The sequence below is a fragment of the Danaus plexippus genome, chromosome Z (genome assembly GCF_018135715.1).
Source record: "Danaus plexippus chromosome Z, MEX_DaPlex, whole genome shotgun sequence".
In the NCBI taxonomy this organism is placed as follows: Eukaryota; Metazoa; Arthropoda; class Insecta; order Lepidoptera; family Nymphalidae; genus Danaus; species Danaus plexippus.
In genome coordinates this window covers 6982943-7008072 of record NC_083559.1, presented here as the reverse complement: position 1 = coordinate 7008072, position 25130 = coordinate 6982943, and the positions used below count along the sequence as shown (strand labels likewise).

Sequence of the window (25130 nt, the reverse complement as noted above, 5' to 3'; positions counted from 1 at the left end):
AGAATTATAATTGTTTCGTTTTCACTTTTTGTTTATAACATCCATATTGCAAAGAACACAACCGAATAATCATTATTGATTTTTCGACGGTTTATAACAACCAGAAGTTAGCGCCTTTGAATGTTCTTGTTTTTCTTAAATATCAAGAAAAAGTGAATTAAACAAGTGAGTAGTTTAAATTGAACGTTACAATATTGATGCAGTTTATAGATATTGAACTCTCGCATGAATAAAATTTCACTAGCCTTAACGATATCAGCAATATTTTTAATTTTTAATATATTTTTAATTGACGTTGAAGTTAATCAGATGTTTTTGTTTTTACATCATAAGAGTTAAAAGGTTCGTTTACGTTTTATAAAAATCGCGAAAAAGATAATCGATATTTCATGTTAAAAAAACATATTATTTACTTTTTAATTCCGTCTTTTGTGATTTTAATTTTTGTTAAATAGAAAGGATGAACTTTTTTAACAGTAATGTTACGAGATAATAAATAAAATACAAATTGATTTAACGGCACATTTTTTATTAAGAAATCATAATTGGTCCCTAAGGTATAAGCATTTAGGGTATGTATACATATATATATATGTTTAAATTGATTTAAAATATAAATTTAAGTAAGGACCACGTTTATCTTGAAAATACGATCGAAAAAAATAAAATACAAAAGCCAAACATTATAATTTGGACCATTAAAGTATATATGCTATTAAAAAAGTGCATTTTGATGAATTTTTTAACATTCGTCTAAGGTTCTTTGGCGTGCTTTGTTATTACTGATATATTATGCTGCTAATATATAAAGTGCACCCCAAGTAAAATACAGTTACAATATCCATAATAATATATTTAACACATAATATCACTCTAATATTCATTCATTTTTTTATTAACTTAAGTATTAATGATATCGTTTAAGAATTTAAGTGATTATATAGTGTGTCGAGTTCCGTAAGACGTTGTGGAGATTCCATGTAAACATCCATTAAATGGATATTTTAAAATATATATTTATATCTTAATATTAAAACTATAGTCTTCACAAGTAAGCGGAGCCGAATGTATCTTAATAGATATGTTCCTATATATATCACTGATAGTTTTTAACATTTTTATTCTTTAAAACTGGAAGATAAAATGGAATTAGTTTTTTTTTTAATCACACAGACAAAAACGTCATACAATTTTGTCAACTTACGCTATATTTCACTTAAATATTTTTTTTTCTCTATACTACGGTAAACAGGGACGGAGATTTAGACACGTCTTACGGAATATCTAAGGCACTTCGGTGCAATATAGCGGTGCCAATTTACAAATTCATTTGTTACATTTTTTTTTACCTTGTCTATGTAAAATATATATATTTTTTAACAAATTGAGCAAGATCTAAACAATTTCTCGTTATTCGCACTACGTCCCGAACGTCTTAAGTAATGTGTTACATATGTTACAGAAATTACAATTCTTTTTAACTAGTATAAAACATTGTAAAATTATAAAAATACATTCTCTTATAAAATATGTTTTAAATTTTTTATACTGCCATTTAAGTTACATAAAGTTTTTATATTAAAGTACATAATGCTGCCAATACGAAGCACCAAAACACATATATAAGTGTAAGCGAGCGGCAACAGTGCAGCAATTTTTCTTAAGCATACTTATATATAATATATGGACAATATTGATGATTATAAGGCTTATAAGAATACCAAGTGGCAAAGCTTGGTCTTCGGACGATTCATTACCAACAACCTTCAATAAGTAAGTTAAAATACACAGCAACAATGATATAGTTACGTAACAACCCCCCGACTATTAACAGTTAAATTTTTGTAAGTCCCAACATTTGTAAAAATAATTTCTAAAACATTATTATTTTTATATATCAATAGATGTAATGTGGTTGTATGTATACCTTCTCACATTATTTGTATGGGAAGTAGTGTTAAGGTTGTGTAGTTAGCGTTACTCTGTTCATGTTACATGTGTATTGTAGCGGCGGTGTAGCGAGCCTCACCCCTGCGCCAGTTCCATTGCGAGGGACGATACTGTAAAACAAACAACAATTATATTATGAAAATAAACCATACAATATGTAGTAATCACATTTTTCTACGTTTCTAATAACAAAATAAAAGCATATTTACAATTATGTATTACTCAGATAGATTATGTAATTCAGAGTAACTTAGGTTGCTAGTTGCATACGACATTCATTTTTTTATATAAAAAAGACGACTAATCTTCGCGAACAAAGTCTCTTGTATAGCTATATGAAATAAAATTATAAAAGAAAAAAATATATATAAGAAAATATTATTATCTGTTATATAAAATTCACTGCCATGTACGTCTTTTTGTTTTAGCTATATATTGAATGGATTTAAAGGAATGGAACAATGAGATTTTAATGAAAGGGAAAGGTTTCACAGAATCTTGTTAAACGAAAAGAGGGCAGCTAATTAAGATTAAAAACCATATTTTATTATTACCTTCATTGAAAATTTGCAAGTACATATATTATTATCTGCTGTTGTACCTTAACGGTTTCTAAGCCCCGATAACAACTGCTAGATTATTTTACACACACATGTTAAACGTATCTATCACTTATATTTGAGACGTTAATAAAAAAATTCACTACGTTAACGACCGACAATAAAGCGAATATCCGAAAACAGACATTGAAATCGAATTGCTATTGTTGGCGTTTCGACTTTTAGTAACGAGCACTTAAAGTTTTTACAGATATATGGCATAACTTTCTGCTGTAAATTCATTAGAAAATAACGTGTACCTTGATGAGGAGTTGTCCGGAACGTGTGTGGGGATTCTTGAAGGCGTACAAGGCCCAGCTCACGAGACTGCAGACTAAGGCCACGGCGAGGAAAGCTGCCACCACCCCGCCCACGGGCGACCTCGCCTCTGTAGTATGAACCTCCTGGGCCCTCCGCGCCGTCACACGAGCCTCGGTATTATCTACAAAAACACATCATTAGTCAATGTATAGTATTATCATATTTATTACCGATTACTATCTCAATATAATATGTACAAATAACTTAGTTTTTTATTACGTGAGATGCTACCGCCTTTATAGTTGGTGAATCGTTACAAGAACAGTTAAGGTAGTATAAGTATAGCTGTTGTTGATATGGTCATTCAAATATCTATGTAAGTTATTCTAAAAGTAACTGTATACGATATATTGATTAAAATAAACGACAAGTGCTTATCTGCCCTTTTTTTTATTTTAAAACATCAATAACTCACTGTTGACCACCCTGTGTATTAAATGTATATGAAATCAACCCCTGTATATAATATAACCTACACATCTTTATAACAGATATACAACCCTGTATCTAACTCATTTTCATGACTAATACATCACCCTGTATATGTAACTTACCGTCGGTTAGTACAGCGGTGTCTGTATTATTATCTTTTGAATCAGTCTCGTAAGCCGTGTTACTACCCGCGGGCTGGTCTACATGAGGGCTGGCTGGACAGGATTGCACCGAAGATATATTGAACTTTTCACAATCTGAAAGTATTTGTTATTGTATAATTTGCATTTTAAAAATTAAAACTAATGTTTTATGAAGAGCTAGTGGAAGTGATGTTATATTTAAGAATGTCCAAAATATATTGCAACAATAACTTACTTCTTAGCAGCCAATCTTGTTTATTCCGATCTGTACCACTGGAACACTTCTGGAGTTTTTCGCACCATAGACACTTAAAAAAATATTAAAGTTTTAAAAAAGGTTATATAAATATTGTATATCTAGTTTATTATGTGGAATAAACCATTATTATTATTTATATAAATAGTAACTGTTCAGAAGGAGATTTGAGATATTAACTACTATAAATAACGTACATTGAATCCGGTGTTGTGGTTGAGACAGTCGCTGCAAGTGTTGTACTCGAGGCACGTTGGTAACGCTATCAGCTTCAATATAGTGTTGTTTGTTATCTCGTGGGTCATGAACGATATTCTGTGATACTCGTAGATGGTCTTACGGCGGACGTCTGTTTTGATATAGATATAAAAGATTTGATATTAAGATATTCAGTAAACTATCACAAGTGTCTGTGGTCAAACCATCATTTATAAAGCGACATTTATGATATATTGGGAAAAGATTTATGGATGAAAAGTTCTAAGCGGTCCATATTAAATTTGGCAAAACAAAATTTGTGATAAAGCTTCTTTACTAATAATATCTAAAAATACAACTCTTGATTAATTAAACGGTGCGTTTATAGCAAATAATATAATTTATTTCAATAAAACTAATATTTTTAAATACACAATCGTAACGTTTCGGTTACTTCCCAGCAACCGTTATCATTGGCAGACGAGATGAAAATGTCGCATGTATTATATCCGAAAATCATAGTTTGAAAATTAATGAAGAGAGTGCGCTTTGTGAAGTTAGATGAAATAAATATCCATGGGTAATAGATATTTTTATTAAAAAAAAAAAAGGTTTCTTAGTATAATAAATTTCGTATGCCCGTCTACTACTGCATTGGAAACTATTATTCTCTAAGCCAGTTTCACTCACGCTAATATAATATATAAACTCGTATATATTATGTTCAACAAACAATTGCACATTTGACAATTTCAGCACACAACATTTGACGGGCATTATTGAAATTTCCTACACATTTATTTAGTTAATAAATTATCAGAATCATTGTTAATACTCACAGAATAATATTTTATCGTTGAGGTAAGCATCACTTATTCCGACTTTAACTGGATGTTCCACATCGTTTATTTTCTGTACGGGTATCGGTATGTCTTTGTAAGCAAATATGATGTCACCGTTATTATAAAGTGTAACAGCGAAAGTGAATTTCTTTGTATGATCCTCTTGAAGTGTCGCCTTTTCCCAGAACACGCTGAACTTCTCACCTTCAAATTAAAATTATTATCATTAATATCATGTAACAAGTTATGTAGCGTTAAATGGAAAATACAAATAAAAATAACAAAGGAAAAAGTGGTACAATTACAGACACTTTAATGATATGGTGAAGGAGACATTGTATCATTACTTTCCACCGATGTTTCGTTGTTAACTCAAGTAAATTATAAGTTAAAAAAATATAAATGGCTTATATTGATTTCATGTTTTCTTAAATTGGCGAGTAACTGTAACATTATTTCCTATAACCACTTATTATAAACAACATGTGTACGGTTCACAGATGTTACATTACATGTCAAGTCTTATTTCGAAAGAAAATTGTTTAATAAACAAATGCACAACTCTTTTTTCCGTCGAAGCCTCATATAAGTATGTTTTAATTGTACGTGATTTCATTTTAGTATTTTTATATCAAACTTATATTTGTAAATAAAAAAAAAGTATACTTGTTAATAGAATTTATCATTCTTTGCCGTTTTAATTGAACATGCATATTAAAATTTATGTTACTTTGTCTAAACATAAAAATTAGGGCCAGAGAGAATTCTAAATACAGTATTAAAACGACAAGGTAATTGACAGATAGTAACATCTATATTCTGAATAACTTAAACCGTTATAAATTATAAACAGTCTGTTATCCTGACGTTTAAGCCACGATTTAAAGCTTCATCAAAATCGGTTAAGCAGTTTCTCAGTTATAGAAACTTTAGCATGTATAATGTAAGGGCATATTCTAAGCAATGCGCGGTGTTATTGTTTGCTCACCGTCGTCATGCATCTTGACGAGGCTGTCGTTGGTGATGGTTGTGTCGAAGTTAGCCATCAGCGGCGCTATGTACTGTGTCGCGGCCAGCCAGTTGTGTACGTGGTCCCCGGTGTACAGGAAACCGCCCGTAGCAACTGTTATATTGCGAACGACGTGACCGTAGAACGGAAAATCGAAACTCAGCTTTATAGTCTGGAATGTATAACGTATATATTATATATATTATTATGTCTGTCACTTTGTTTCATTACAACTAACTCATTATAACCAAACTTTTTTTTTATTATATATATATACAGTATGTTGAGAATAAGTTTACTCTTTCCTATTAATTCAATATAAAGGTTACGTGATTTTTAAAAGTATATTGGAATGTACATTTATAAACGGTATGGATTGAACTTTGAAAGTTGTCTATGTGTCGTATGACAGCTGTATAATGTGTTACATGTCTGTGGGTATATAATACATTTTTTATTTAATGTATACTCACAGTTGCCCGCCGATGTGAGTCGCTAAGGACGCTGTGTACCTCCGACTTGGGTTCTGTGATATTTGCCCAGTATTCTTGGAAATACGTCACGTTTCCGATAAAAGAACTGTTGTAGAAGGCGTGATTGTCCTGTAAATTATTATCATATATAAAAACAAATGTTAAAAACTCTGCGTCCTCAGATTGTTATTTATCTTCCAAGCACGTTATAATTATAACAATCTTATAAGATAAATATATAGTATAATGAAGATATTAACTTACATAGTTTAATGATGTCAAGTTCTGTTCGGCCTTGATAGTTTCGGGTGTTTCTTTGAAGATATTCGGGAAATCTTAAAAAAATATATTTGTGTCTATGAAATAAACACTAAGAAAAAAATGTCATGACATACAAACTGACTATTACTAAATTTTTTATGTTTGTTGCGTCCAAAATCCACATAATAATATATACTATTTATCTATCTATTACTATCGTCTATGAATGTTTCTTTACTGTTAATGGACGTACGGACGGATGAGCCCCATAAAACCTTGACTATAGACACAATAGTAACATTGTCTTTATACTTTTTTTAAATATCATTTTTATGAAATGTACTCATTTTAATGAATGTAAAGAAGGTATAAATATTTATAGTAAATATTCAGAGTCTTTATTAACACCTCCTTGCTTAACTTGACATATTAAATTTAATTTGAAACAAAAGATTTAATTGGTAAGATTTTTTCTATATCGGCTCAGTACTTTTACAGTACATTGTTTTAAGTATTTCACATATAGTTAAACCTACTGGGAAACATAAATTATTTAAATAACCATCGTTTAGTTGCTTAGCACGTAATATTTTTCTCCTAAGTACTATTATTTAAATATAGCATCAGTTATCGGTGACATAGTTCATTACATTAACCTTTTACATTTTATATCATGAGATAATAATTTGTACAGCATACATTTGTTAAATTTAAAACAGATATAATATCTGAATGACTGTATAATTGCTATAGTTTATTATTAAACATGGAAAAAGAGCGACAGATTACGTTGTAAGCGTGTATGTTTCATATGAATGCATTGTAGAACTCACTGTCATCTGGGAGTATGGGGTCGCTAACTTTGGGCGTGTTACCGGTTACGTTCACATGTAGTACACCAGAACCGTTGACCCCGAGTAGCGGTATCTTTGTCACCACAACCGACGGCGCGGAGGTAGCTGTAACATGTGCGTTTGTTTCGTTTATAATACAAACATACACATTATAACTATAATATATGGATATGTATAATCTTCAAATAAAATTACAAAAAAAAACGAATCAGTCTTATAGAATTGACGGAATCGAGGACGTTATAGTCTTTGTAATTGGTAAAAGGAAACTGCGTCCTTAAACTCTCAACAATTGCGAACAGAATAGTCCATCTAATTGTCTTCAATAAACAAAACTAGCACGACACGTTTATCGGATATATCATTATTAATAAAACGGAACGTTATATCTTCCTCTATTAACAATTCATAATTTTTAAATGCTATTAATATTTTTTATATTTAAAATCGCAAAAGCTAAACTATTATACTTTGATAAGATATAAGATTTCATCGCCGCACATTGCTGAGACGTATGCATTTCAAACAATATTGTTGAACTTCTAGAAAATGGAATACAATAAGTTTGTTTATAAATACACTTGATTGCGCAGTGCTAATATTTTCTGGTACCATTATTGTCATATATTTATGAATCAGTCTCATATAAAATATATATAAACTATAAAGTTTGGATAAGCAGAGCATGGGTACATATGATTGTTTATAATTAAACGCACGAATGATTATTTATTTAAAATCAGTACAATAACAAACTGTATCAATACCTATTAAAATCGCAGAGCATAAAAGAATATTTATCATATTATATTATAAATGCTGAGCATTGTGTAAGTAATATGAATAACTGTTCACTGTTTGACATTAAATTTCGTTACTGTCAGCTAAATATACAAATATTATACAAATATATTATAACTAAGGTATTAGTTTATTCGCAAGCACAGTAAATTATATACATATATATCATGTTATAATGAAGGTCATTCAAAGTTTCTCTTCGCGTTGTCCAAACAAAGACGTTATCAATGGCAGTGGTCATAGTTATACATGTTGGGTTTTTAAGCTTTTTTTTTTAAATATTTATGCATGTTATGATTCATTAACCTTAAATAATTCTTAACAGAAACATATTTACCAATTGAGATCAGGTTTTTTTTATCGAATGTTTCGCGTATTCCTGTTCGGTATCATCTCGTTGTTAATACTCTTATTAACATGAGAGTTCATCAGTAGCATGGGTTTTTCCCGATAGCTAAGTTGGTATTTCAATTATTATTAATTGAGTTTATACGGAACTCAAATGAAATAAAATTTAAGACACGTTATTTATTTTAATTGGTTATTGATCTATTATCCTGAGTAATTTATTTTTACCTGAGTAATTTATTTTGCCTTTTATTGTAAATGTAAGAAAGTGAATAGATGAAGAGACATGTGTCAATTACCATCACCATACATTTTGCTAGCTACCTATCGAAACTTATACTCTAAGATAAGGAGCGAGTGATTTTAATTATTTATAACCAGTTACTAGATTTTTTTTTTGGTTTTGGAACAAATTTATTAAACACATTTTTTATGACATACAGGTTTTACGTTCATGTTTACCTGTTGACATGTTTTGGAACACATCGGTATTAACAATTTCGTTGTATGCATAACCTTCGAATAAAATGCTTTATTCTATAATAATTTTATCGGATCTTTTTTTTCTATATTAAGCTAATACTAAGGGAACTAATAGGTACCATGTGTGCACATTACTAGAACGAAAGTCTGCCATTAATTTGAAGTTACTAATTAGTCGTATTTTTAATCTAATCTAAACTAAACTATTACAAATTGCAATGAGCACGCTAAAAAATTAAATAACGCTTTATTCTCCAGCATTTTCGAACAGGTTTCGAACATGCTGGAAAGGGTTATTTACATGCATTCAATTACTTTCAATTTTACATTTACATGTCCATAAAATTCTGCATCTTTTTTATCGCATTAATCTGTACGTGTGTGTGTTATAGCATATTATTGAGAGAAATATCAAATTCGTATAGAAACAAAACCTATAACAATATTCGTTAGCTCCAATTTGGAGGTATATAGTTTTATATTTATCGATTTAACATCAAGGTAAGGTCGTCACGAGAACTCTGTTCAAAATCTTGAACATTTTGTCATCGAAAAAATCGCCTTAAGCTAGAGGTACGGACCCCTGTGGAATGTTTTGGTTATTAAAGATAGCTAATTAAACTATAGCTTCTACTATGATCTTAATTTATGTTCAATGAATAATATATGTAAAGTGTTCTTACAAATGTTAGTATGCAGCTGGATCTTGGTTTACAGTTACGATAGTTGTTTCTCTCGGCACTTCTGTAGATTCATATTACATCCTCAATATCATAACTTTAAGCTTCACTATCTATGCACAAATTTTACAAATTGCTCCGTTTTTATAACATTATTCCTCTAAAGTCTAAATATTTATTTCTTTATAAACTGTTAGGCAAAACAATATTCATGTACTCACTTTCAGTAAATGTTTCTACTAACTTTTCCTCTTAATTTAGACGAAATAAAGTCGAGATACTTTAATCCCATTGTTATTTTGTTTTTTTTTTATTATATTGACTTAAATGTAAAAATATTATTTTGGTGCATATGATGCTAATGTTTTTCTAAAAAAACCTAAGAATTCTTTTAGTTTTTTTTTGTCAACTCGCTAAATTATAAGCTAAAGAACACTGAAGTTATCATCAATATAGTGAATAACGTTGTTTTTAATGTATTGTCACATTAAAACCATCTATCTCAAAGAATCTTTAAGAGCCTCATAATTTTTTCTTCGTCAGTAACCGCTTTATATTTATTTATTAATCAAATTTACTTCGTTTGGGTTATTGAGATGACAATTAAGAAATTACTGATCAATTATTATTTATATCAATAACAATGAAATAAGTTAAAGAATAATCCGTAACTATCATTATACGTAAAAGTTAGTTTTGTTTATTATTTAATAGTTATGTATTTAATTATATTTATCAATTACAAACTATTTTACACCAACGTCTTTCAAACATTCTTTTATCTGTCCTTGAATAAGTTTGTCTATAAGAAAGAGTTATTTAACTCATTGCAGCTGCCTCAACAATAGGCCTTTGATACCTCATTATTTGGTTTGTGTTGTACGTTTATGAGTTAAATTTAGTATAAATTAATTATGTACAATTTTAACATGACTTGAATTATATTTCGGAGTATTTCTGAATATCTTATTTCTTAGTCCAAAATTTGTTATGACTATACAACTGGTGACATACGTCAAAACTAATATAGAAATAAGTAGTTTTGTTTATACCGCACTCGCGTTAAGGTATTCGTAAAGAATATTTTCAAATTAAAATAAATCAATTCATACTTGCTTATCAACACCATATAAAACTTGCGACATTTTTGAGGCACATTATATAAGGTGTGTTTAGTGTAACGGCGTCAAAGGTTAATAGTGAACTTTGTTACTTAACTATATTTCTTCCTATATAGAAAGACAAAATAAAAAAAAAATACTGTTTGCTTTATTTTTAATGCTGCAACCTGATTCGTGACCTTGAATGTTTTTATTGAATGAAATATAATCGTATTATAATAATTTGAATGCTGGTTAAGTGACCATAAAAGTGGTTTGGTTTGGAAATCAATAAAGACGGATTACAAGAGATTACTTTAACATCCGCAGTGAAGGAGTTGTTTTCCAACTTTTTATATTGAATGTTGCGCAAGACAGATTATAATTACTCTCAATAATTGTGGTCTTTAAATGGACGACCAAATACTATCTATATCTTTGTAACTTTATTTTTTTAATATGAGCACGTTAAAACCGTTCAGTGAACATTCTGCAAAGACATAGTTTTTACTGTGACGTATGTGGTTTCAAAACTAGATACTAGAATGATCTCGAATGCTCCTTTGTGTGTCACGTGTGTACAAGTCGTGAATAAATGAATAGCGTATGTTTATACCAACATAAGCGATGAAACAGTACCCTTAGTAAAAGATTGCATCCTCCTACATAATTTTACGTTTACAACTATTATATACCGCTATTTATATATGAAAATCAGAGGAACTTTCTGTATATGCATATAAGAGCATAGATATAATTTAATGAATTTATTATTTGCAATTGAAAGGTCCAACAAAATTACTAGTATTTCTTCAACACCGTCGTTTAATATCTTATTATGTTATTTTAAGTGATAAATTTTCAAAGACATTCTTATAAAAATGTCTTAAAAAAAATTGTAACCAAAAGAAATATGTAAATTCAATTTATTATTGAGGAAAACACAAAGACTTTACTCTTTATGACGCCTTATTTATATGATGACATCATTGTTTTTATGTTCAAATATAACTTATAAAATTAGATAAAAGTAAAGACTTTAACATCACATAACATTAGATATATATCAATTCAATTATAGAAATTTTAATTGTACAAAGTCACCTTAAATTGTCATCTTCTTTTTTCATCTAGAAAAGGATAATTAATATAACGTAATAACATGATCTTTAAATTACTTTTTGGTTATAGCGATGTTTTTAATCTAGTTTTTTTATATTTCAGTGCTCAATACCTTACAATTTTTAGTACTATTAGCTGAAAATTACAGACTGAAGGAAACTTTTCGATTTATATCGAGTTGATTTTTTTAAAGATTCTAACTGTTAATAAAAACGGACCTTATCTCCAGTGAAATACGATGACCTTGAAGGATGACAGAATACATTAATACCTATTAGAATCCTGAACATATCACAATTCCATACATTCAATGAACGCTATTGTGTTTGTTTAAATAGAATGTTAAAAATGTGTACACCAACATCTTCGCATTGTGAAAAGCATACGTATATGATCACGTTTTAAAATACATTTGAAAAGGCTTGTATAGTCGGAGGCAAAATAAAAGGAATTTCCAAACGTATTTTCCTTATTGAAGTTATATTGTCCGTATAACTAGTAATACATGCCTTTCAGGTGATTGAACGCTATTTGACCTAAATTAACAGATTGTCTTTATTGGAAAATAACCAAATTATAGTTGTAATATATAAAAAATATAAAACTGAAGGTTTTTTTTACCTATAATAGGTATATTATTTAAAGAATTAATCATCACATCATTAATTCAAATCACTGTTGCGATATTGACAGAAGCAGTAGGGTAGAATAAAGAAATATTGCATATTTTTTTTTTATATATAAAATTAATGAAAGTAATAATTACAAATATCGTCTATTAGTGATTTTTTGTTCTAGAATCGCTATAGCAACGATCTGCACGCAAATATAAAATAACAATTATGAGACAAGCAAACACATATTAAGAAGGTATTTCGTTATCATTATAATTCAAAATTTTCTATATATCTGTACCAATATATATTTAGTCAATTACTAACCTTCAGTTGCATTGGTTGTGGCAGCGGTAACATTCGGTACATAATTGGATTCGCTAGTTACCGTACTGAGGGTACTAGTAACGAGAGCTGCTTCAGATGAGACGGCGTAGGTACTAGCATCTCGACGGAGCCGATGTTGTTGAAATGGCAAAATTTCGGGTTTTACGCCATCGTATTTAATGGATCCTCTGTGTACAGTGTACTCTGGTTCGGCTGCAACAATTATGATCTCTTTATATTCATACTACACCTGCCTTATGTACGTTAAACTAATAAAATAACTATATCGCACACATAAACAACAAACCATAAATGATTAACATTTTAGTGAAAAATGTGTTATAAATAGAAAATTGGTTCATGTAACTGGTGACAGTTCAAACCAATTGTTATATAATTGCTGCTTCAACTACATTTTAGATTACTAAGATTAGTTTTAATTAAAATGACAGGAAGTGTCTGTTTATATCGAGGTCTCTAATTTGAAGAGATAAAAAATATATTTATATTATCTATCTGTCTCCGATTAATTTGTCTAAACGACCATATGATGTTAGAAGAGACATGTAAATGTTAAGATGTGCAAAATAAATTAAAATGAACAAGAATAGTTTGTAAATGGTTTCATTAAGGTTTAGTTAACTGGCAAAAGCAATACTTCGTATGACTTAATTAATATTAAAATTAAAAAGTTTGATACATAGCCTTCTCTACAAGCTAACAAAAGATATATATATATATATATATATATATATATATATGACTTATATAATATGACAGTCAAATAATTTACCTCAACATCGGAAACACATAATTCATAAATGTTACAAATAGTGAATTTGCCATATTCCCTTTTATTTAATATACTCTTTAAGATAATGAAACAGAATATATAATTTAGTTATTATTAAGAACTCATGCTTAAGATTTTCAATTGCAGGATATAGAAAAGTATTTTTTATTATGTAGATTGTAAATGCAGTTTTAACTTCAGTGAAAAGAAATAATATAATATAAGAAATAAATTACTCATGTACCGGCAAATTGTTCCTGTTGGCTATGGGCATACAAAACTTAGTGGTTATTGAAGATGTGTGATTTAACCTGGTTAAGGATGTAAATCACACAACTCTAGGGAAATACTACATTAGCTTTTTGGAACAAATATCTAAATAGACACAGATGTAAACACACAATTTATAAGTGTAGAGGTACATTTGTAGCATGTTGTTTTGACTGCTGCCAATTGTATATTTATTTGAAATAATACTGTCATATTAAAATTTATTTTATAATTAGAATTATTCTATTAATTCAATTAAGCAGTTTTCACTTTAATGGTTATTAAGTTTCTCTTTTCAATCAATCATGAAGGGAAAAAGGAAATATTTATAAGACACAAGGTTCTATCATATCATATTAAAACAACAAAATAAGTGATAATAAGATTTAAAGCGACATAGCTTGTGAGCAACAACTTAAAAACTTGTAAGTATGCTCTAAGTTGACAATTGGATGAGTCATTTCAAAGCATTCTTTATCTAACCAATGATGGATACATTAAAGTGATAAGATGTTTATTTTGTGATGAAAAATTTAAAAAAATAATGTAAATACAATAGATATCCAAAATATATAATAATAATTACTTAATTTTTTATAAATGAATAGAAAGTATCCTTAAATAATGCGGATTATTTGCGTCTTTGTTTCTTTACAAATTTTGTTTTTTTTTTTTTAATTCTATGGCTTCATTCGCTCTGGAATCGTGAAATATTTTGCCAATGTCAACGTTTTATTTCTTGGACGAATTATAATCTTGAGTACGGTTTAGAGGAAACACGAAGGAGTTTGTCGAATGGAATAAAGACGTCATGTCGTTGTTTCTTAAATCCGCAGAATAGTCACAATGATATGCGGATGGTAAAAGTAAAATATAATGTTATAACCAAACTAACTTACCTGTTACAACGTAATGAAGCGATAAACATATAACGAAAATTGTCTTTAGAAAAATCATTTTAATTTTCAATTGCATAAAATCCATTTGAGAACCTGTGTTATGTTATTGTTATATAATTGTCATTTAGTTTGACGTTATCCACGGTGGCACCTTTGAAGGTATTTTTCGTTTTTTTCTAGTGCGCAACCTGAATCAACAAAGCGAAAAATGCTTGTTGGTTCTGTCTAGTATTGCGCAGTGTTAGCAATATTTTTTGTTACCACACTTTATTTTTAATAATTTATATTAATTAAAAAAATTATTTTAGTAAATACGCGAAATTTAAAAGGATCGCGAAAAGATTCTTTAAATTATGTTATTTATAGTCTTGTTCTTGAGAAAGTGTGTTAGATTCTGTACACAGCACAGATGTCCAACCACAGAGTGCAGAATCAAGTAACAGACTGTGGCTAAATTATACAGTTGGAGTATAGACTATAGAAGGTAAGGATATCTATGCTCCGTTTCTTTTTGGTTTCAAATCTAAATGAGAATAGACAATCCAATTACTTTTTTATTTGTCTGAGGATTAATAATCTTGAGGACTGTTTGGAGAAAACACGAATACATACTCTTTTAAAGACACCTATATTTTATTAACTTATGGCTTTTGTATATCATACAAACTTTTAAATGAGCTGAGGTATTACGATAGGCTTATTGGCTTTTGACACTCATCAAAGGAAAAAAAATTAATTTATTGTTAGATATACATCTGAGGCGTCTTGTCTTTAAGAAATTACGTAAAGATAAATATTTAATATATTTTAAAATGTTATAAATTTAATTATTTCTTAAGATGCTTCTTTGAAAAGCATAGTTACAAATATCTAAAAGAACCCTTCATATAAAAAATAAATAAATTTGTGAATATATTTTTTTTGCTGATTCCTCAGGAACAACTAGAGGAAAAGACAACAATATTCAGGTTATCTTTAAGTTGTCTGGTTTATATTTAATCGCAGATTTAATATGTCGAGAGACAGTTCTCTGAGGAAGTCTATTGTATTGACCACAGAATCTGTACTTTTAAAGTTAATTTAGGTAGTTATCATTATTTGTGTATGCCTACAAAAGCTTCCTGAAAAACCTTTATCTTTAATAGGATTTTTATATTTTCTCAAGCTATCTACTGGATTTGACCGATCCTATATTGATATATATTGATATATTGGGATTGATATCCCTGAGGACATTAATAACTCCTTAATATGTTTCACATTATTTTTATACCTGTCTCGCATAATATATATAATCTGTCCTGAGATCAATTATATAATGCAAATATAATAAAACCAAGTCAAAGAAACAGTTTCAAACAGAAAATTCAAATATTATTTCCAAAAATTCGTAACAGATTAAAAAAATATTCAATAAGTCAATTAAACTATAGCTATACTAACACGATTTATGCTCTTTAATCATAACTAAGAGATCAAAGTTGTGGTCATATAGTGATAAGTCGTTTAGATATGATAATAAAAATATTTGCTTGTATAACCTTTGACACATTATGAACTTATTGACAAGTTTTTACCATTGCACTTCTCTGAATATTGAAGTTAGTATTTTTGTGCTCTTGTTACGTAAGGCCATCATAGATGGCATATTTATAATTTATAGATTTATCACAACTGATTTCAGTTTTCAACAATATAAACGACATAAAGGTATTAATTCTATTCGTTTTTGGTTACAAAATTGTTATTTATTTATTATTAATTACTATTTAACTGCAATACTAATATAATAATAAACGAGATTCGGTCCAATAATTTTTAAACTGTGTGTATCGCCCATTGTCAATAATTTTATATTTAAGTTGAAACAAATTCAGATTCTGGTGAGTTTAAATTTTGTGAAGACTATTAACAAGTCAGGAACTTCGACCCGCAGTGTGAAGATTTTAGAATAAATGTTTCCTTTACGGAAAACTGCACAATAAGGCTGACTAAAAGCCTGCTACTTTGTAATAAAACATTGTCTAGTCTTAAGATTGTCTGTACGTACCTTATTTCGATGTCTATTTATAGTAATTTTGTTTTTATATTACTTAGCGGAATAAATAAATTTAAGAAATAGGATACCAAAATTTAATCTCATGATATTTATAGTGAACTATTTATTATATCGCCTCTTTTATTCAAAGTCGTCTATAGCAGGTCGCATTACAGTCGGCCAGCGAAGTAATCCAATGCAATAAACAGAGCAGCCAAGGATAATATTGCAGCAACGGCTTGCATCCGTTGTCCGTGTTGATTATTATCTGATAGGTCTGAATATCTTTTTGATATTTCTGTCTCGATTAATGATTTAAATAAACTTTTTGCTTAGGTTTTAACATGGGTGTAGGTATCATCTAAATGATTACGTATGTTTTGTTTAAAGTAGATACCTTTATGAACAAATTGGAATTAACTATTGTTTTTTAAATTACGACTGGATACTGATTGACATGTCATCTCATGTCACCTCTTGGTTGATTGGTTGGAAATGAAGTCATAAGCCGCGAACGTACTATCTCAGTAGCAGCCCATTCATATTTTATTTGAAGATGCCTAAATTAGAAATTAATCGAAACAAAGACACAGGCAAACTATAAGTTTAGTATAGATTTTAAATTACCATATTCATTTTGTAATTATTAACTACAAAAGCGGTTAATATTAGATAAAAGGTGTTAAGTTTTACGTTTTCACCTAAAATAAAATAATTTTTGCAATATTTTTCAATTATGCCTACGATCTCAAACAGTTGCATAAAACCATAACATAAAAATAAGGCAGTTTATCCTCTCGTTCCAGGTTTTGTCATTTAATTTATTTCTTTAAAAGTCACATAGATACAGGATTTTAATTAACGATATACCAATAGATCATTAAAACGTGGTTGTGTGCAAAAGATGGAAAAACAACAAAATAACCAAATTATCGAAAAGTATTCAACTGAAACCAGTAGAATAAATTTTTCTGTCAAAAATCATTGATTTTGTTATTTACGCTCCAAATTAAACTTCAAAATTTAACGTAGGGTACAGATGCAAGAGTGCGCTAAGTATACTGACCGTGATAAACTTTGAGTATCTTAAGAAAATTCTTAACACATAACACAAAACACTGTTATTTATTTTTTATAGCAGTCTATGTTAATCATGACTTTGCATGTTTATATAGGGAAGAAAGATTTAATCTCAAGATATACTAATATTTTAATATTAGGGACTTGGAACATCTTAAATTATTTATTTTATGCTTAACGTTGTATAAATGTGATAGTTTTAGTAAATATTTTTTGCTGAATTATAAGAAAAACTAGCATAAGGAATTGCTACTCAAAAACTTGGGTTTAAACATAACAATTTATGTTTTACCTCAGAAACGGGCAAAGGAGCGAGCAAACTAGTTTTAAAATAAATATATATATTATAAATCAAGAATGAAATATAATATTATAACAGCATTTTTTGTAAAAAAAATTGTATGTTTATTTAAACTAAATTCTATTCAGAATAAATGTGAAAGGATGAAATCACATAAGATCAATCATTGTGATAACTAACTAATAAATAATCACGTGAAACAAATCATAACGACTGATGTATGCTGCAGTTGTCAATTGCATTTTTAAAAAAACATTTTTGTTTTGATGTAGATTGAAAGAGCGTCCTGCACGTAAAAAGTGTGAGTATTAATTGAAATTAAGACTTAATTTTTTTTAAATAGAAGTATTTAGATCATCGCAATTGAGTCATGCATTAACAGTTACATGCAGTGAATTATGAAGCAAAACATTTATTTATGTGTAGGGAATATTTTTCAAGTTTTTGGTGGTGTGTCAGTCAAACAGGAACCCATATCAGGTATCTAAGTATCGTTTCCCTGGGTGTCATGCAGTTTTTGCAGCCGCGGGAAAAGACTTAATGCTTGTGTTTTGCTCGAGTTAAATTTTGAATTCATACTATTCCACACCTGTGCTGTCGTTAGCGTAACCAAAACCACCGATAATAACAGGTTGTCAATGTGCAGCATAAATAGAGCTGTATAAAGGGCAAACCACAGAGGAAATGATGGGGTGACCTCCATTGGGTCAATAAATTAAGTTTCTAATTGATTATTCTTTACTCGGAACTCAGAGGTTCGTAGTAAGTAAAAAGACATTTTATTATAGACGTATCTATTATATGTGAATCACAATAAAACTGAAGAATGCACTGGGACCACATTTTTGTAAAGCTCCTAAGAAATTAATTGTACTTTTCAGAGAAGTATCTAGATTTATGCTTAAAAATCAGTAGTCAACACCTAAATAAACATACATTCAATAACTATAAATTTAATTCCTCGCTCTAAACAACTAACTTCAACTTTTTAGTTTTACCATGCAACATGAGATCTAACTTTTTATTTATTTTCGCTTGTGTACAACATTTTTTCACACTAACATTTTATACTTAGTTGCATTTTATTTTGCTTAAACTTTTGTCGCTTAAATGTATTTTAGAAACATTTTTAATATGCAGATACAAGTTGCTGAAGTTGGTACCTTGTTATTTACTTTTCACGTTGTGCCTTTGAAAATGCAGCAACTGAGACAAGTTTTTTTTTTCAAATATTTACTATTATACGGATGCTCAGTTTTCTCATTCCTCATCGAGTTTGCCTTCATAAGTCTTTTTAAAAAGTTTCTGTCCCGTTGCGTATTTACACTTGTAGCCTCCATGGCAGTTGTGAACTTTTATGGCCTTTTTGCAATAGTTTCTAGTTTTTCACTTCGATTTTATTTTTACTGTTGTTTTCTATTTCATAATTTCTTTACTTTTAATTTGAGTCTAGAAGTACTAACTTCTTTAGTTTATGAATTAACCATTAAATTTAGATATTTAACTTTTATTTAGCATTTATACAATTATTTATTAATATAAATGCAAATTTCTTTTTTTTTGTGTAATTATAGCTCATAGTTCTTTTATATCGCACCGGAATCGCCGGTTATTTTAACTGCACATGAATTTACATATCATGTAACTTTATAATGTTTATATTTTTCATTATTTATAAATGAAAACATAAATAATACATTATTAAATAGATGTTACTTTCATATGATACTATATAATTTTTGTATTTGCTATAAGTGTTCCCAAAATTTATTTTTATTATTTTATTTAATGGGTTTTGTACTTGCTATTCTTTTTTATTTAAGTGTTTATAGATAATTATTATAATAAACACCTAAATCATATTAGCGAGCACATCTTACGAGTTCTGGTTTGGTTTAGTGTTTAGTCGGTAATTATTTACGTTAGTTTACATATTTTCTAATATATATACTAAGGATTACAGTCTTTACTAAATACTTAAGTATTTCATACAACACATTGTATTTTATTATTTATTTAATTTATTTCTCGATTTTAATGTCTACTTGATATGTTAGAAGTTAAACAACAGATAATTTGTTTATTTATTCATTAACGTATAATGATTATCATGCAATATTTTTAAATCGGTTGTATCTAGTTTGTTGTCATAATAACTTAAAGGTGAATCAATTGCTTTATTTATAAAAAAAATTAATTTATTAGGTATTTAATTCCTTATTTAAGTTTTACTTTAGTCTTTTAGATATCTTGGCACGGTAAAATAATTAGAGTCTCTCTTTTATTTCGAAGTAGTCGTTCTGATTGTTATTTCCAAGGATACACATTGTAAAACCTAAGTTTGTAATATAATTTTGTAGGTAAATAAATAAATAAAAAATAAAAAGTAATTGTTTCGTGGAGCATTGTTTAAAAATTATAAACATTTATTCCTGTCTGTGAGTATATCTATGTTTTTTATTTGTGATTTTGATTTTTTTCAATACATTTGGGACCGTTTTGTATGTTGAATAAATATTATATAAATAGGTCCTTACATCATGTGAATTTCGCGTTTTGTCGTATTGGCAACTTTGATCTCAAACATCTCTTTGGTTAGGAATTCGAATTTCAAATTTATACAGCTATTTGCTCAGGCATGTGGTTTTGAAAACCGTAATTCATATGTTTCATCCATCTTTGATTTATTCTTTACATAACTCAGTTTACAATATAGAAAACTTAAAATATTGCTTTATTTACAAATACAAGTTCCGCCGTGGCACTAGTGCTGCAAAAATGTTCGAAGAATTAATGATGTGTATGGCGGTGGTGTCGCAAAAGAAAACACAGTACGTTTTGGATTCCAAAGTTTTCGTTCCGGAAATTTCGACCTGCAAAAAAAGCTCAGTGAGCTCCTGGATTTCAAGGTTGATAATGAAGAATTTAACTCTGTTATGGAAGCGGACCCATCGCAAACCATGTCGGAGCTAGCTGCAGGCTGCAGTCTTAGAAACAAAACTAATATAAACCACTAGAAGCAAATTGGGATGGTGAATGAGGTTGAAAGGTAGATATCCATTAATTGAATGCAGCAAATCGGAAGACGCGTGGAGACTGGTACGTTACATTAGTCAATTGACATAATAATGAAAGGATTTTAAATGTAATCATTATCTGTGATGAAAAGTGGATCTTGTACGATTAAAATTGACTCTTAAAGAGTTACTTGTGAGATTTTGGTGGACTAGCGTCTTTGTTGTCAGTTTTGTTAAATCTGGCCAGACGATTACGGCAGCTGTGTTGAGACCAAGTTGAGACCAATTGAGACCAAGCGTAAACCATGATGGAAAAGATAGCTACTCACCAACCTAGTTTGATCGATCGACATAGGCCACTGCCTCAGGACAATGCTAGACCACACGCTGCACAAAAGACAGTTAAGAAATTAGAAGTGCTTCAATTGTTATGTCTAACACATCCATCGTGTTCCCAGACCTTGCTCCAACAGATGACCACTTTTTTGATATTTGGATAACCTACTTCTTTCAAAGGAAAAAACTGGGTTGGGGCAGAATGAAGCGCCTTCGGAGATTTTATTGATATTGATATAATGTCTTTTTTAGTAAAGGGATCAATGAGATAAAACTATGAGATGGCAAAAATGCATAAACAGCAATGGTACATACTTTGATTAAATAAATATATTATATTTTGAAATAATTGAAGTTAGTTTACTCCTTTACAAAACGCTAAAATCAAATATTAGCACCTAATAATTCACAGAAATTGTAATGTTATAGACATGACTTTCTTTCTAACGCTAGACCGCGAGATCACCAATTTAATTGTTGTTCTCAATGAGTAATATTTATAAAATTATCACATAATGTTAATCATAATGCGGCGCCGATTAAATCGCAGGAAATCTTTAGTGCAAAATAAAAATATTTCAATCATTTGGATATTTCATTGGTCGGTTATAAAAATGCCGCAGTTTTAAAAAAAAAGTACGTCCCATATTCAAATATTTGACTGAGGGTGGTTAGAAAAAAACTTTTTGTTAAATTGTGTAACGTGAATTTTTAAAGTTCAATATCTGCTCTATACTCTTTTTACAAATTTTATGAAATACGAGAATTTTGTAACGTGTCTTTGGTCATCTGATTTTGCCTCGTTGCGGTTATAAAAATCTATTGATTCACTAGGTCTTCAAAGTATTCTTACATATACAAAGAAAAATAAAGCGTTCTTATTTGATACTATATTACTTACATTATATTTTAAAATTTAAGAATTACAGTTCTAAATCTAAACTTGGTATGTAACCATAATTCTTTCCAATTTCTTCTTGAGATTTTTTGATAGATTTCAGAAACATTTTTTTAGTAAATTTTATTTAATTTTTTTTTTATATAAAAATTGATAACATGTCATTGAAAATCATAAGAACGAAATCAAGGGGTAGATTCTAGCTGTGCTTTTTTATTGTAGATTTTTTTATTTTTGTCGTATAGACCATTTATATTTTTTAAAAGACTTACAAACCAAGCTATAGGATTATTCACAATATTTATCAAAGTTATTTGAAAAAATTATCAACGAATTTTATTTTAATACATATTTTAAAATGGAAACTGTCCCAAAAACTTTTAATTTAACGGAGGTTTTAGAGAATGTTTTGTTTTGTAATATTTTTTATGGTTAACTAAAGTTTTTCTCTTCAACAAAGCAATAGATACCTATAGCAAACGTGTGTGAAATGCTTATTCGAATATTGAATCAGCATGTTAGTCAACTGTTTACTCAGTTATCGCGGTGGGGCCACGGTTAGCACTTTAGTCATGCTTACGTTGTATTTCCGCTAAACTAACTACACTGCATCATGCAAAATGTGGGTGCAATTTTTCGATACATCTATTGATCTTTTTCAAATGTACTGGACTTTCCAAGCTTTACAGTCGAGTATTTTGTATTGGTCAGCTTAAGTTGCATTTAATAAATATACCTACACATGATAAACAAAACTTTAGAAGCACTTTAAGAATATTTAAAATCATGAGTTATAATTATAACTCTTGACATTGAACTAAAATTAAAATTTAAAACAATGATAAAAAATCTTATCACGAGGTATTCATAGAAACAAAAAACAGTCCATAGATTACATCATCAGTAGACACTTTTGGCTGGTCTTCCCGCGAACAAAAGATTTCTGAAAAGTAGGTGACATTCGTAAAAACGTTCGGGGCGCAACGGGAAACTCCTAATGTGCCTTCTTTTTATCATATTCCGAAGAAATAGACCCATCAGGCTATTTCTTCAGGTGTTAAATGGTGCTCCTATATTAATAACTGTCAAAGTGGTCGGTTAATCATAATTTTCAGACGATACTTGTAAGTCTTGTTAGGCGGCTGATTATATCGATCAGAGGAATGAACCGCTGAAATTGGTTCTTGAATTATGGTGAAAAATTTGTTACATCTCTTTTTTAATAAGAATGAAAGTATACAGCCCGAGTTCCGAATCAGATAGTTAGATTACACTGGCTTTTGAGGAATTCTTACAATTTGTTTCAGTGATAGTTCCAAATCACTTTTCAAATACCCGGATGAATAACTCTGTGTATTTTTATCGGTGTTCGGTGAAACTTAGGGGGTATTCCATAAATACATGGCAATTTTTTGTTGCGTTCGGAAACTAATAGAGAGATTGGAAAGGTTTATTATTAACAATGAGATGATTTTAGTGTACAATAAAAGGACTAATTTAATAAAGACTATGACATATCTGGAATTCGACAAAGTTTTTACACTATGGACGCTATTTTGATATCAATTACGGATTTATTTTAAAAAGCAATCAATGACGGCCACGTTAGTAGAAATAATATTATGTTAATAAAACTACATGTCATAATTTTAATTTGGAACAGGTTTTTTTTTATTGTTACTGAAATTATTTTTTCTTTGTATGTTTATTAATTTGTTACCTATACGTTACGTTAAAATAAATTGTGGACATATTTTAACAAAAAGTTTATTCATTTTCTATATCTCTTCCTAAAAACCACCATAACCTGTTTTGTTATTTAAGTGTGTGGAATAAGTGTGTCAAACAATATAAAAAAAAAACAATGTTAAAAAGCAAACAGCTACATTTATGATCGGCAAAATTAAGAAAAGAATTTGACAATTATAAAAATTAATTATATACAAGGATATATAATGATCCAATGCCGTATTCAAGTGGTTTATATTACTTTAAATGAAATATATCCCAGTGGGTGTTTGGCAGCAGTGCAAATAGGACATTTGGGTGTTGCAGTGCAGGATGCTGCATTGTCCCCTAGCTACTCTTAGAGTTACCACATCTTGTTAAAACCGCTTCCTGCAGTGCGTCGATGTTTTTTTTTTTATATATAACAAAATAACTGAATGAATTTCTAATTAATAAAAATAGTAGTTTTAAAATATATTAACAATATATAATTTATAATAAACTATTTACGGTTAATTTCTAGACATGGATATCTAGACTTTTTTCATTATAGGTAATAAAATGTTATGAAAATTTAATAAGTTTTATATAATACATATAAATAAATAAATAATTGTATTTAAGTCATATTGATGAATTTAAACCATTTGAAGTAATTAAGTTTAGGCCTATTGTTTATTGTTATATAATGTTTACTTATATTCGGATCTTAAAAAATATATATATAAGAAATTTAAAAATGGACAACGAGTAACTATACATAATTTTTTTGTTTATATTGAATGTTAGTAACCACAGTTTGTAAAAGTTACATTTTGTGTTATTATGAATAGTGAATCTTACTCAAAATAAATAACACTGACATAAACCAATGCGAGTTGGCCCTCGGGAACAGTTCTTTTCGCAGCTCGAAATGTATTCCGTGCGGTTGACAATAATTAATTCTACATATAACTA

General features: G+C 29.0%; 1 protein-coding gene across 1 annotated transcript; it reads right to left on the bottom strand.

Moving 5' to 3' along the window:
- Window positions 1-508: 508 nt before the first annotated feature.
- Window positions 509-15213, bottom strand: LOC116777344 (plexin domain-containing protein 2). Its single transcript, XM_032670843.2, has 12 exons — window positions 14776-15213; window positions 12814-13026; window positions 7318-7443; window positions 6488-6558; window positions 6224-6352; window positions 5730-5922; window positions 4739-4945; window positions 3899-4050; window positions 3681-3753; window positions 3425-3559; window positions 2810-2991; window positions 509-2060 (listed from the first exon to the last, which is right to left on the bottom strand). Exons 1-12 carry the CDS (start codon window positions 14858-14860, stop codon window positions 1992-1994), a joined length of 1635 nt encoding a protein of 544 aa, XP_032526734.2. The 5' UTR covers window positions 14861-15213; the 3' UTR covers window positions 509-1991.
- Window positions 15214-25130: the final 9917 nt, after the last annotated feature.

What these genes read in the sequence shown, in the direction of transcription:
- LOC116777344 (XM_032670843.2), bottom strand. Translation starts at nt 14,860, where the DNA reads ATGGATTTTATGCAATTGAAAATTAAAATGATTTTTCTAAAGACAATT. An exon ending in CACAACCAATGCAACTGAAG is followed by an intron (nt 7,444 to 12,813) that starts GTTAGTAATTGA and finishes CACATGTTACAG; the next exon opens with CTACCTCCGCGCCGTCGGTT. An exon ending in CAACGATAAAATATTATTCT is followed by an intron (nt 4,051 to 4,738) that starts GTGAGTATTAAC and finishes ATATCAAAACAG; the next exon opens with ACGTCCGCCGTAAGACCATC.